The 14,626-nt window shown below is 37.5% G+C and overlaps 1 protein-coding gene across 2 annotated transcripts in view; it reads left to right on the forward strand.

The window, feature by feature from the left end:
- emilin1b (elastin microfibril interfacer 1b) overlaps positions 1 to 13,830 on the forward strand; it is a 29,871-nt gene extending 16,041 nt beyond the window's left edge. The window contains exons 1-8 of one of the 2 annotated variants that reach the window (XM_051867724.1): positions 3,416 to 3,582; positions 3,680 to 3,802; positions 7,229 to 7,443; positions 7,708 to 9,855; positions 10,937 to 11,053; positions 11,360 to 11,377; positions 11,749 to 11,883; positions 11,982 to 13,830. In XM_051867724.1, the coding sequence (XP_051723684.1) occupies positions 3,431 to 3,582; positions 3,680 to 3,802; positions 7,229 to 7,443; positions 7,708 to 9,855; positions 10,937 to 11,053; positions 11,360 to 11,377; positions 11,749 to 11,883; positions 11,982 to 12,304 (3,231 nt within the window). In that variant the 5' untranslated portion in view covers positions 3,416 to 3,430 and the 3' untranslated portion in view covers positions 12,305 to 13,830. Of the gene's footprint in view, positions 1 to 3,415; positions 3,583 to 3,679; positions 3,803 to 7,228; positions 7,444 to 7,707; positions 9,856 to 10,936; positions 11,054 to 11,359; positions 11,378 to 11,748; positions 11,884 to 11,981 lie in introns of those variants that run through there. The other variant, XM_051867723.1, reaches the window with a different exon arrangement.
- The last annotated feature ends 796 nt before the right edge of the window (positions 13,831 to 14,626 follow it).

The following is a 14,626-nucleotide window of genomic DNA, read 5'->3' on the forward strand; positions in this document are numbered from 1 at the left end:
TGTGTCAGAGAGATAGGGACAGAGAGATAGTAAGTTCCAAGTGGCATTTACACCATTGAAAGGCTCTGCAAGAAGAGAGTGATACTTCTTCACAGTCTTATATTTGACTTTTGAGTCTTTCACTGTGCTGCAATGAGTTTTTAGATCCAAGTAGGTGACATAATCATAACATCAGGATAACATTACTTTCTTACTCTGAAATGTGCTTCTGTTTTAGCATATTTCATTTATTTTGTCACGCTTTTGATCTCAAGCGATTACACAGACAGTTTTTAAGTCATGACGTTTCTGCATGACTACATTTTTATTTTACTCTTACTAAACCCATTCATTTGCATCGCTTTTGACTGTAAAGTCATTTATTTTGGAAAGCAGAAATGATGTAATGGAACAATATGAAAACATCCTCATGACATGAATTAATATCACTTTTTGGGTATTGGAATAATCTCTCGTTGGTTCAAAGGGAGGCTACACACACCAGGATACATGTAAAGCTGCCAAATGCACTTTATTTTGTCTGCTTTTTTTCTGTATTCTCTCATATTTTCCATTCTTTTTGGAGCTGAAACATGTTGAGAGTCTCTGTAAAGTCACGAGCTGCATGAGTGTTCGATGAAAGCGAGCCTGAAATGAAAATTCTGCATGACAAATCTGCTAAGAATGTGGATCATTCACGGCTGGCTGTAGAAGCCTGGAAATACTGTGGTCGGGTTCACTCCAATCAACAGTTGAAAAACAAATACTAGTGGGCTGAAGCAGCCTGACAACTTTGCGAAATCTTTAAACCTAGAAAGTTCCTCGCAAAAACAGCTAGCATTACATGTGGTATTATTATGCTCCATATTAAGTGATGGATTGCCCACACTTAACACCATAAATTAGATAAGGGTCAATGAACCTTGTCATGTTACAATTAAGGATGGAAGAAGATTTTATTTTTTTAAACAGTTGTGGAGGATATTAGCAGTAATGGAGATATAAAAGCTAGCATTTCTGTTTAAACTCCCTGTGGAGACATTAAGTTTAAGATGGGACATATTAAAGGGATCTTTCTTTTAAAAAAAGCCAATAGGCATTTAGGATTAGTTACTTCCTAGTTATTTGCACGTGCTGTTAAGGGAGGAGCTTTCTTATTCTAGAGAGCATTTGATTGGACAAAAATCTGTGTAGTTCAACATAAGTCATGGATGATCTGTTTTCCTTGTGTATATCTATTAAAAGCTCATTTTCTCAACTTTAGGAGCACACTATCATATATAGGTGACCTCAAAGCTAACAGATATGGACTAAAAGCCACAAAACTGTCATTTTGTTCTTTGAAATGTAATTCTGATTTGTCAAAACACTGCATTTTCTCTTGTAATTCATTATAAACATCTTTTCATTTATCCAGCACGGATTATATTGTGATGTCATTACTCTGATCTAGCACCATCTGTGTTAAATATTGAAGGCCAAAACATGAAATTGTGCTGGCAATATGTGCGAGTGTCTCAAGCAGCTGTGGAGGCAGGAAATCCACCATAGGACACTGATGAACCATGCGCAATCAAAGCAGGAGTCAGGTGGTAATGGTCAAATGCGTCCACATGTCTTGGGAAAATTAAGTGTTTTTTCCATGACAAGCCATTTATTGGGCAACTTCCTTTTATTATTACGTAATGCATTTGCAAACAGAATGGGTCATCTGTTGATCACTGCTTTGAAAAGACCTGTTAGGATCAACTGTCAAACTGCTAAAGAGTAGGATTGTTTTTATATATAATATATATATATATATATCCTTGATTCTGATTGGTCAATAGCTGTGTTTTATTCACGATAAAACACGGCTTTGACTGCTTCACCCAACAGTCCTGTGTATCACTACACAACACCCTTAGCAACCACTCTTAGCAACGTAAACTGTTTGTTCTGAATTGATATTGTTCATTGAAACCTACTGTATTATGTGTTGTGAGAAAGAGATCGATTGAGCGAGTTTATTACCTGCATTCAGATTTAGCATTTTCCTTCAGGTCAGTCCTATGTTCATAATAAAAAATCTGTTTAAATGTCCGCTGCAATATCTTGTCCTTTTAACAGTTAAGGGGTTTTCCCATGACTGACAGCGCTAGTCAAAGCATTTGTCAGTTGCATCTTGTTCTGTGTTCACAACAATTCAGTCTTTTCAATGTAAAAGTCTTCGCTACTGACTGACGCACTCATAAAGACAGTCTTTGCCGCCATCTAATGGCGTAATAATGTAACTTCTGTTGCTGTTCACGGTCAGGGACTATTTTTTCCGGTGGAAGGAAGGCTTTTAGTGAAAGTTTACTTCATGAAAGTTGCATTGATACGTTTGCACAGACACATTTGTATGTGACAAATCTGTAGTTGTTTGTCCACAATGAACATGAAACTTCTGTGTGTCGTGAAACAGCCATTAAAAAAGATAGTTGATATTTGATGCATATATTTTTGACGTTGAAGATATTCAATGCATTATTTTTTTAAATTATTTAAGGACTAATTCATTTAGATTTTTTTGAATGTTTTTTCTTTCTTTTTTTATCAATTTCCATCTATTTTTTAAATTGCTTTCATTATTATTTAAAAGAATATATTTGTATATATTTATATATTTATGTTCATAAAAATAATTTTAATTTGGTAAAATTATTAAATCATTTTATTTATTTATCTTTATCAGGTTTTTGTTTGGCACTTTGAATTACCACTGAATGAAATATGCTATTTACATAAACTTGCCTTGGCTTACATGAGGATCTGGTTGTGGACTAATGAGATCTGGGTAACACCTCTGAAATAGAAACCAAGTGATGGACACAATGCACAACATTAATGAACATTATGAAAATAAAATTAAAATTTTGCATAGGGCTACATTTGTGGGAATCCATGCTGAGTGTAATCCTAATGGGAAGAAATGATATTCATTGACTTTTTTCTTTTTTGCAGCTGCACTCATGGTTGTCTGGTTTAACATGATTCAGATGCATTGGAAATCATGTTTAGTTGGCCTCTGAAAAGATTTTTTTTTTTTTGAAGAGACACAGCATGAGTCCAGTGTGCACTGATGGCAATATTTATTGCAACAGTCTGAGGTGTAACTTAAGCTTAATTCATGAGGGCTTAGCGAATAACCACAAAAGACAAACTGCTTCTGCATTACACACAGCAGACAATCACGTAGTTTGTTGCCCTTACTAGTAGACTAAAACAAAACAGTGGTGAAACCAAAGATGAGATAAGTGATGCAACCAACCTGCTTTTACTGCAGTCAGCGTGGAGCCCAACAGATGTTTGAATTCCCATTGCATGCAGCAGAGAGATTGTATCAGCTTTATTCCTGAGCTTGTTGACATTGGTGTGAGGGACAGTGTCCACTAAGAGAAGCGAGAGATTTGCAGATTTCTACTAATTTATGAGGCCAGAGGACATAAGGACCGCTCAGACTGGGAGGAATTACTGTAAATCTAACACAGGCGCTAGTTTGAGCTCACATAAGGGGAGATGCGCTTTAAATTTGCTACTTTGGAGACCTCCATTAGTTCATGTTTTAAATGGAGTACAGCTGTGAGTCGCAGTTGTGGAATTTTTCATATTTCATTTTTAAAGTTCCATTTCTACAAGAATGTTACAGTAACTACATGTGTATTTTTTTTTCTTACAGAAACTGGTGTGCATATGTGGTGACCAAGACAGTGAGCTGTGTGGTGGAAGACGGAGTGGAGACTTATGTGAAGCCTGACTATCAGCCATGTTCATGGGGCATTCAGTGTGCCCGTGTTGTAGCGTAAGTACATGTCCTTTTGTCATGTATAGCTTGTTTGGTTTCATTTTCTCTGTGTTCTGTTCCTGTTTTGTCTGCCAGATTTGGAAGTTAGTTTCCATGGTTGTTAATTAGTTAACACCTGTTCTGTTTTAGTTAATCATCCCCAGTGTATTTAAGCTCTCAGTTCCCTGTGTTCCATTGTCCGATCTCTTCGATGTTAAGTAGTTGTTTTAAATTATTTCTTCTGTGAACTCATGCGTTTTCTGTTGGTGGATTAATAAAGACCGTTCCTTCATTGTGCACTTTGTATAAAACTACCTCGCCTGACACCTTTTGTCCGTATTGGACTTTTTCCGTCTTTTTAAAATGTTTAATTTTTAACAACTTCCCTAAATTATAAAATGATTATCAGTATATTCAGTATGGATTTACTGAATAGAAATTGTTGTTTGTGTGCCTGTCAGAGCATCAGGCCAAACAGATGTCTTTTTCCAAACAATGAGTAATTTGCTCCGTTTTATGTTGCATCATAAAAGGCTTATAGCTAAAAATCCATGTTAGCTATGTTTTGAATAACATGGTAGCTGGTTTTTAGCTGGTCCAAAATGATAATTAGTTAGTTAAGCTGGTACACCATGTGAAACCGTTGTCTCTATGCTTCTGCTATTCACCTCTGGCCGGTTGCACCAGCTGTTCTTGAGTTACAACTACTTAGTTGTAAAGTAACTCTACGTATAAACTATATATTTACTGAAGCCTTTCTGTAAAAAACTTTCTTTTTTCTGTAGAAAACTTTCTTCACTGTCTTCTCTAATGCAGCTTTTTTTCTTTTTTTTTTTTCTTTGCGTATTCCCATGGGCGGGGATTATTAAAATGAGTAAAAGAAAAAGTCAGCACACCAAAGCTCCAAAAATAGGTGAAAATTTTTAATATAAAAATTATATAATATAATAATATATCCGTGTGAGTCTTGTATTAAAAATTTTCGCCTATTTTTGGAGCTTTGGTGAACACCGTTACTGACGATCATCATTTTGGCTGTGTGAGATTCTCCAGCTTTGTTGATGTTAAGCAACCGAAGTGTGAGCTGTTAAAGCTCCGCTCACTTTTGGTAAGCGGCCAGGAGCAGCAGCTCATTTGCATTTAAAGGGACACACAAAAATGGGGTGTTTTTGGTCACACACAAATAGGGGCAAATTTGACAAGCTATAATAAATGATCTGTGGGGTATTTTGAGCTGAAACTTCACAGACACATTCTGGGGACATCAGAGACTTATATTAAATCTTATAAAAGGGGCATTATAGGTCCCCTTTCACAGAATAAACTGAAATTTACTGCGTTTCAACATAACATTTGAACATGAATTTGAAAGCTGCTATTGGATAATTGAAGGTAACATCATTTTACGCAACTATGCCTTTGTTTACGGAGAGCTTATGACCTACTAGCTTCATTCTGCCTTAAGAACAAATGGTGCAATCAAATTAAATACAGCATTAGTTACAAACTAGCTAGTAGTTACTAAGGCTGTAGTGTGGACTCTATGTTCTAATTTAAGTAAGAATTTACGAACAGCAGTTGCAACCCTATTTAAGGTTTAATCACACAATATGAATGATGAAACTTGCTAATGTAGACGGCAATAAATAGTCTGCTTTTGTGCCATGAAACAGACCCAAAAGTTGTCTACTATTTTTTGAATGTTATTTAGCTTAATGCTAGTTGTATATTACTTTACCATGTCACTATAGCACATCTGTGTTATGTATCAATTTGATATAAACATGCACCTATCGGACTTCAAATCAGTCAGAGCATTTAAAGTGAAAGCAAGCCTGTTTTTTTGGCCTTTATTTAGTACACTTTAAATAAGTGGAACCATTATGTACTACATCAGCTAACTTCAGACAGGAAACAGATGTTGAAAGCTATCACATCATCATAACATTCATAGACACCAGCATATATACCTCATCACATTTTACTGGAAATCTGAGTCATTAAAACATAAGAAACACTAAAAACATTGTGTTTACATAGTAAACCTAATATAAACAAATGGAGAGATAAACAGAATGTGGTTTGAGGACGCCTGTATTAGAAGGTTTGCGCAGTTGTGAGGTGGTTTCCAGTTGTTGGCAACATACTGAACTCCAGCTGGAAAAGCTTAATCCTACTCCTTTAGATTCAACACACACACACACACACACACACACACACACACACACACACACACACACACACACACACACACACACACACACACACACACACACTATGTATGGAATGAGGTGGCATGTCATTCCAAACTCTACAACCAGTGCACCACAGGAATTAGGCTTAAAACCTACTAAAATACCACCACTTATTTTTGCACTCACACTGTAGAGTAGGGTGACCCCTTTTTCTCCTCTTTTTCTTCTCACGGGGGTCATGGAACAAACAGAGCATGGAGACAAGAATTCAGTGGCTTAAGAACTATAACCAAAAGTCCTGGGGAAAAAAAGAAACGCTATTCCACCTTTTTATGGTGCTGATGTACGTGTTCAAGGCTAACCATAATGTTTTACTCGATATTTTAGTTTATTTGAATGACACAGTGAACTTCAGACCTAGACAACTGGTCAGAATTATGATGTAAATAAAATGGCTATGATGAGATGGTCTTATACCATACTTATTAATTCTCTATTAGAAATGGTTTTTAAAAACCCTAACCATAAGTATTACACTTCCACAAGTAGATTTATGTTTTCTGGATGATAAAACATACAAAAAGATCCCATAGCTTAAAGGAGTGGCCCATGCCATATCTAAAGATGCACACTGTTTCTACCATTGCTACTCACCCAGCCCTTCATTGAACAAGACGTTTATACAGCTGGCCAGCATATGTCTGTGCATAAACTAGCTGAAGTCATATGAATGTGCGGAGACGTAATTTTGAAATATATATGTCTTCCTCCATTCTTAGGCCAAAAATTGTATGCAATTCAATTTTTGCATATTGCAATGCAATATGCAATTTTTCAAGTGTTTGTCTGTATGTGTGGGTCTCGCTCGAGCAGCAATGGGCAGAAACTAATTTGTTGAGTAGAAAGTGTTGCAATACAACATCCCAGAAGGGATCGGTTTGTTTAAAGTGAGAGGTCTGTTTAATGTGGAATATATTAAACAATATACAGAATGGTGACTTGTAAGGTAATGTGTGTACTAGGCCTGGATAGTTTTTGTTGTTTTAGATTGTATTGATTGTATTCTTTCTTTGTAGTTCATATTAGCATATAATTTGTCTTGTTTGTTTGTTTCTCAGTCCCATGTATTTCACAATTCAAACTAAACATTGCAAGTTGAAATACTGAGACATGGCTACATTTTTTAAAGCCATGTCCAAACTAGAAAATGTCAAGTTTTTATTTATATGGTTTTTTATGTGTCTTACAGGTACAGGACATACATGAGGCCCAGATACAAGGTGGCTTACAAAATGGTAACAGAAATGGAGTGGAAGTGTTGCCATGGATACAGTGGAGAAGACTGTAATGATGGACCAAACGGAGGATCTGATACTCAGATCTCAACAAGCAGACCTTGGCCTAGACCTTCACAGCCAGGACAAACTGGAACTGGTACTGGTCATGGACAGAGTGGAGGGAATGGTAAGTCAATGTCTTCGATGTTCTCTTTACTTTTGTATCTGCATCTTCTGCATCTTTCAAACACTCGATAATAGTCAAATATAACTGAGGCTTTATGGAAATCATCCGACACATTAAAACTGTGAGCAGAGGAAAACTTTATTAGAGCAATGTTTTCATTGTCGGAGTTGACAGAACTGTGAATTCTGGGTCTCCCAAACTATTTGTACTATCTGATTAACTACTTACTGTCCAAAAAGATAATTGTGTTTGATCTTTGCCTAGGGAGAGGTGACACTGACAAGATGAAACAACTCGAAGACAAAATCCAGAGGTTGACCAAAGACCTAAATGACCTGCAGTCGACTCTACGTGGAATGAATGAGAAATTCCAGGAGGAAATGCGCAAACCCGGTTTTAATAGCGGCAAAACACCAGCTGATGCAGCCCCGCCTGAAATGAAAGAGACCATCCATAATATTCAGGCCAAGCTTGATCAGTTGGACAACCGTACTCAAGCTCATGACAAGACTCTAGTCAGCATCAATAACCATCTTGTGAATGGGAAAGGAGGAAGCAATGATCTAGACATTGAGGGAGTAGGAGGAAACAAGTTCAACACCATGAAGGAGGAAATCCTCAGAGAGCTTGAACGTCGAGTGACGCTTTCTTGTTCTGCCTGTCAGTCTGGAGTGGAAGACCTGAGACGGCAACAGCAACAAGATCGGGAGAGGATCTTGGCTCTAGAAAAGCAAATTAATGCCATGGACCAACGTCACCGCCAGACTCTTGATGTTTTGCGCCGAGACCTCAGCCGTTCTCAAGGCTGCTGTGACACTGTAACGGACCTCAGAGGACGACTTAATGACATGGACAGGAAGATAAGCTCCACATCAGAAGCCTATGACAAGCTTCAGGATTGTCTGAACAGGGAACTAGAAGGAACTGGAGGTTGTAGAAGTTTTGAAGAAGAAACAGGTGAACCAGGAAAAGTTCCTATAATGCCAGATCTTTTCATTGATAATCTAAAAGACCTGGAGAGAAGGCTCAACAACACTGTCCAGAGGGCAGAGGAAAACTGTGCTTATATGGAGACTAACATACAGGACTCGTTCCAGCAGGAACTCAGAAATCTTCGCAATGAATTCAATAATCGTATTCTTGACCAGGAATCCAAAATTAATGACATGGACCTCGATATTGGAATTGTGAAAGAAACTGTATTTGATCTTGATAAGCGTCTGTCTCGACTCGAGAATACAACATCATTTATAGACAGGAGGTTAAGTGAATGCTCTGGGTGCTCAGGGTCAAGTTCTGGTTCAAGTCCAGGCAGTGGTAATTCGAGCCCTGGTGACACGGTGAAGTCTTTGGAGTGGAGAGTTGTTGCAAATGAAGATGAGATCAAGAGGTTTGACACACGACTCAAGGATCTCTCTGTGTCCGGTGACTCTCTTGAGGATAAGGTCATCAACCTCAGCCATGACGTTCGCAAGATCAAAGCTCTAACTGGAGACAATGGGGAACACTTTAACAGGATTGTTATGGAGATTGAGAACTGTGACGTGTGCAGCACAGTGGAAGATGATCTGAAGAAACTCAAGAATATCACAAGCCATGCCATGGACAGATGGCAGAAGGAAATGAACTACATAAAAGGGAAATTTGACTCTGGTCAGACGGGTTGTGTGGATGTGTGTTCCAGTTTACAGGGCGAGATGGATCAGTTGAGAGAGGAGGTACAGAAATGCAGTGGTCAATGCAAGATCACCCTGAATACTCCTACAGGAACGGAATCAGGAACAGGTCCTCTGGATGACCCACAAAAACCACTGGATGGACACAGTGTCATCGGCAGTAATACCGGTGACCTCAGGTCAATCCAAGGAGAGCTGTCTGAGGTCATCTTAACCTTCAGCTCCATCAATGACACACTAAAAGGTCTGGAACATGTGGTCCAGAAACATGACAGCGTTATCACCGACCTTGGAAACACCAAAGACAAAATCATTTCTGAAATAGACAAGATCCAGCAGGAAATGACAGAGCATATAGAAGATAGTAGGGTGCGCTTTGATAACATTGATCAGGATGTACGCCGCTTTGGGAACAACTTTGTGGTTGAGATGGGTGACTGCAAGAGGACTGGTGATGGTCTGGATAAGAGGCTCTCTAAACTCGAAGTGGTTTGTGGCCGGTTTGACTCAGTCTCAGACAATATCCAGAAGATCAAAGAAGGCCTAAACAAACACGTGTCTAGCCTGTGGAACTGTGTCAGTGGGCTAAACAACACAGTGATTTCACATAGCGAGTTCATTGAGATCTTCCAGAACACACATCTGGATGATATCCACGGCAAGATCAAGAGACTCAATTCCTCAATGGTCCATGTCCTCAAGGAGTTCCAGAGCTTAACTGAGAATGACTTAACAGGTCTGACTTTAAGTGCTTGAAGAAAGTCTATTTTTATTTTATTTTATTTTTATTTGCTAACATCTTAAAAGTCAATTTGACAGCATCTAAGAACATTTTTTTGTATTTTAATGGATATCATGGTTGTACATTATTCTGAGAATCTGAAAATGGATTCCAGTTCATTTTACTCAGAATGCATTTTCCAGAATGCATTACTTTGTGTTGAATGTCTTTGAATTGCAATTCAGTAAATGTCTCTTCCTAACGTTCCAATTTAAATTCCAATTCAACTTCCTATGGGGTGTGCATGACAAACTCAATTAAAATTCAAACTCATGACTTGAAAAGTGGGGCAATTATTGAACGAAGTGTGTATTTACACTAAGTGTAAATAGCTTCCCTTGTTGGCAAATGCTATTTACACTAGCTCCGCCCAACATTGTCTGGTTGGGCCACTCAAGTTTTAAAAAAGAGGCAGCAGTAGCGAGTAAGGCTCACAGACCCGGCTTTTAACTTGATTTATGAGGGTTCGAATCTGCCTTTTGCTGAACTCGCATTTAATAAAAATGAAAATAATAATCTAAAAGTGCTAACGAGTGTTTAATAATATTAAAAGTGTCCATTTAATAATTTTAATAAATATAATGATTTACATATTATTGCATCCTGTTAACCTTTAATACAAAAAACCTTTAGTACAAAAATACTGAGGTTCAAATAGTATCTGCCAATATAAAGTATAGATAGCATCTAAGTACTATTTACTCTTATTGCAAAGAACTAATACTTTTTACTCTAAATAGTTTTACTGTAAACTTTTTACTGTAAACCAATACTGTAAATAGAATCTATCACTGTTTTCACATAGTGTAAATAGCATATGCTAAGAAAATGCTGCTATTGTCACTAATTGTAAATATAATCTAGTCATTTGCACTTAGTGTAAATACCATCTATCGCTAAGAAAATATGCTATTTTCACTTAGTGTAAATAGCATCTAATTGCTATTTACACTTAGTAAATAGCCATTATTGAATTCTGCACAACCCTGATTGATATGGAAAGAGGAATAAATCTGTAAAATACTTCTGATTATAGGTTTACCTGGACCACCAGGTCCTCAGGGAGAAATGGGGCTCCCTGGTCCACAGGGGCCTCCAGGTAATGATGGACCACCAGGTATTCAAGGATTACCAGGGCCAAAAGGACCTCCTGGTAAGAAATCTGTTTCATCTTTATTTTTTTGTCCATTCATTTGTGTCATGTGGGTAATAACACACACAAAAAAATTGTCATCATACTTTATTTACTTATTTGGACGTCAGTTGTATACTGTATTTTTCTTATATGGAAAGCAGAACCTCAGATTTTATGCATGATCTCTTTTGTTTATAAGATTGGAATGACATGAGGATGAGTAAATTTCAAAATGCCATTTTTTTATATTTCTGGGTGAACTACACACATTTCATATTATATGACAATTGCATGTGACTTACATTTTACTTTCTCCTATTTTAGGTCTCAGAGGAGAGCGAGGTGTGTATTCAATTTGCTTTTAATTTTTGTAGTAGCCATATTTTAGTCAAACACTGAGGTTATTTTGATGTGTGTCTAGAATGAAGGCAGGAATTCACTGAGATATGTGTAAAGTGTCTGTTTCAATGAGAGTCAGCGATTTTTTTTCTGTCTTGAGTGTTGCAGCATGTGTTCAGTTGTTATTGTCAGTACTGGTTCAGTAGTTGAGCCAAAGGTCAGCAGCTGATCACTAAAACTGGTTGTGTAAAGCATGTCTATATTAGACTAAGAATATAGGGATACATTTAGGGTTAGAAATCATTGATGTCAACAATTTGAAAATGCATTTTAGGGCTTCTTTTAAAAATATACTGTTGTTATCTTCATTTCAGGTATGGCCGGTGCTGATGCCAACATACCACGACTTTCCTTCTCAGCAGCTCTCACAAATCCCATGGTTACATCTGGAACGATCATTTTTGATAAGATCCTTGTAAATGAAGGAGACTTTTATAATCCACGAACAGGTAATCTTGGCACTGCCTATAAACAGTCTATTTGCATTTACAATTTTGTACGGAGCAAAAATAATGCATAATATATCTCTGTCTTCTCTTATATACAGGTATCTTTACTGCACCACTGGATGGACGCTACTTCTTTAGTGCTATCCTGACGGGCCACAAAAATGAGAAGATCGAAGCTGTGTTGTCCAAGTCTAACTATGGCATGGCTCGGGTAGACTCGGCGGGTTACCAACCAGAAGGGTTGGAAAACAAACCAATGGTCGAAGCCAAACCAACACCAGGTTCTCTGGCTGTCTTTAACATAATCCTGCCCCTTCAGGTGGGCGACACAGTCTGCATAGACCTGGTCATGGGCAAACTGGCCCATTCAGTGGAGCCTCTAACTATCTTCAGTGGTATGCTTCTATATGAAGATGTGTAGGGGTCTTTTATCTGATTAGCACTGAGACTAATCAGACTCAAAGAACCAGCAAAACGACGGGGCTAGAAAGAGACACTCTAAATGACTTTATCCGCCTGGGATGGCGATGCACGCGCCGTGCATTGATTTTCCTTCGGAATTGTTTCCAATATTGTTAGACCTCTTATGAACTCCTTGAACAGAGAATATAGTTTTAAATGGAGGAACTGTTGCCCTTGATATGTAATCCTAACCCGCATTTTTGGAGAAGTGTTGTAACAAATACTACTGCAGGTTTGTGCGACCGTTGTTGACAATGTTCTTATTGAGATATTTCCATGATATATGAATCACAGACATGAGTTATGAATAATTTCTCATGCACCGAAGATGACCGTGAGGTCTATTCGACTTCCCATGTATGCAAGTGCACAGTAAATACTCTTCTGCCAAAGAGCTTGACTCACAGTCAGGGTTAAAGGTTAGGCTGATGGGTGTGGAATTTGAGAGATTTGATGAAAGGAATTCATATTTTTGCTGTGAATGTTTAAATCCTGTGCTCCTTTTTTCCTGCTTAGAGTCAAGGGATGACTTTTAAATCTACAATACGTGACTTAATTTCAATTCTTTCTATTTTGCTATATTGCAAGCGCCAAGTTTTCCAGGAATAACATCCTGCTCTTACCAAAGATGCTTTTAATTAATTAAATATGTGGTTGGTAGTTAATGATTTCAGGAAACATGCAATGTTATCCAACCTGACAATCAGTGATGTATATCGTTGCTTTCCATGCAAACTCTACAAGTGCCTCTGGAAAACCGCAAAAGAGATGAATGCAATGAAATCTTCGAACCTCAGGCACACGGTTTCTTCAATGGTTTCTAATCAACAAGAAAAAGGCTTTTTGAACATGCATCATTATGCATTTTGTGATCCTGTTGAAGCGTTTACAAAAACATCAGTTCTATTGGAGTGGTGGACCGTTGCATTTCGCTCCATATTCATATTTCCACAGCTTCATATTTTCAAAGCTCACAGCCTGAGCTTTCAATGGAGATTACTATCAAACAGAGTCTGTCCTTAATGTGGTTCAACAAAGTGCCTTTGAAGAATAACAACACTGAGGATTCATCAACCGATTCTGTGTGGTCTCGCTTGTTTACTGTACAACAGCCCAAAGAATTTTGAACTACGCGGCTTTTGCTTTTTTTTGTTTGAAACATGCTTGTGCAATTTCACAGATCATTGGGAGGAAAGATCATTGTGTAACACTATGAATTTTCAGACTTCATATTGTCAAGAATGTCGAAAATTTAGGCTGCTATCTTTTATGTGCTATGTTTCATTTATTATTTTTAGTTATAAAAAGATTCCCCAGCTCATAAAATGGACGTTACGGCAGCAATGTAAGCATTAAAACATCTACTTACATATAAAAGAGACCAGATCTAAGATTTTATAGTTCCCTCTCATGGTTTAACCTGTTACCTTGAATGTGTACATTGGCAACACGTGTGTTTCAAATAAAGATATTTAATTTTACACATTTTAATCTCTGCTGAGCTCAGTATTATAGGGGTCTGTCAGGTATATTGAATTACTGGGAGACATTCCATTTAATTTAGCACCAGCATTGTGCAAAACACTAAGCAAACCACTGTTCATTGACTCAAACACAATGGAGAGCGTTCTGGTACTCAAGAACTGTGATTCTGTTAAATAGAATTCCAGTCAGTGATTGATGGTGCAGGTTTTGAGACTGTCTGTGACTTTTATTTTTCTATTCAACATGGAAAATACTTATATTTAGCTCATTTGTCAAAGCAAAATGTGATTGAAAACATGTTCTCAAATAGAAAAGAACCACTGTTTCTGTTTCTAAAAATTATTTTTAGAGGCATGTGCAGAGAAACAGCGTGAATAAGGAAAGGAGTGCACAATGCATTTAGTTTTCCACGTCGCAAGCCAGAGAAGTCGTTTGGATTGTGATTTAATGGAAAGAAAAACATTTCTAGGTGTTCATCCGTAGTCATACTGGGATGTAGTTTACGATGAATAATACCTTGCGTTTGTCAAGTCACTGGTGTCTAGACAAAGTGCTGGTAAGTGAACCTCATGCCCTCTCTCTGATATGTGCCACTATGGGGAGTTTCCATGTTTTTCCATTTCTTCATAATATCGTATTTCTGTATTGTTTTTAATACTTTAACAACTCTAAATCCAGGCTGTACTGAAGGCCAAACATGTCCTTTTTTTCTTTTCTCTGTTAAAGTCAACATAAAACGGCATTCACAACCCATATTACTTCTGTAATGTAACATATTTCCAAATGAAACTATGTA

Source organism: Ctenopharyngodon idella, chromosome 17 (assembly GCF_019924925.1).
Source record: "Ctenopharyngodon idella isolate HZGC_01 chromosome 17, HZGC01, whole genome shotgun sequence".
Lineage (NCBI taxonomy): Eukaryota > Metazoa > Chordata > Actinopteri > Cypriniformes > Xenocyprididae > Ctenopharyngodon > Ctenopharyngodon idella.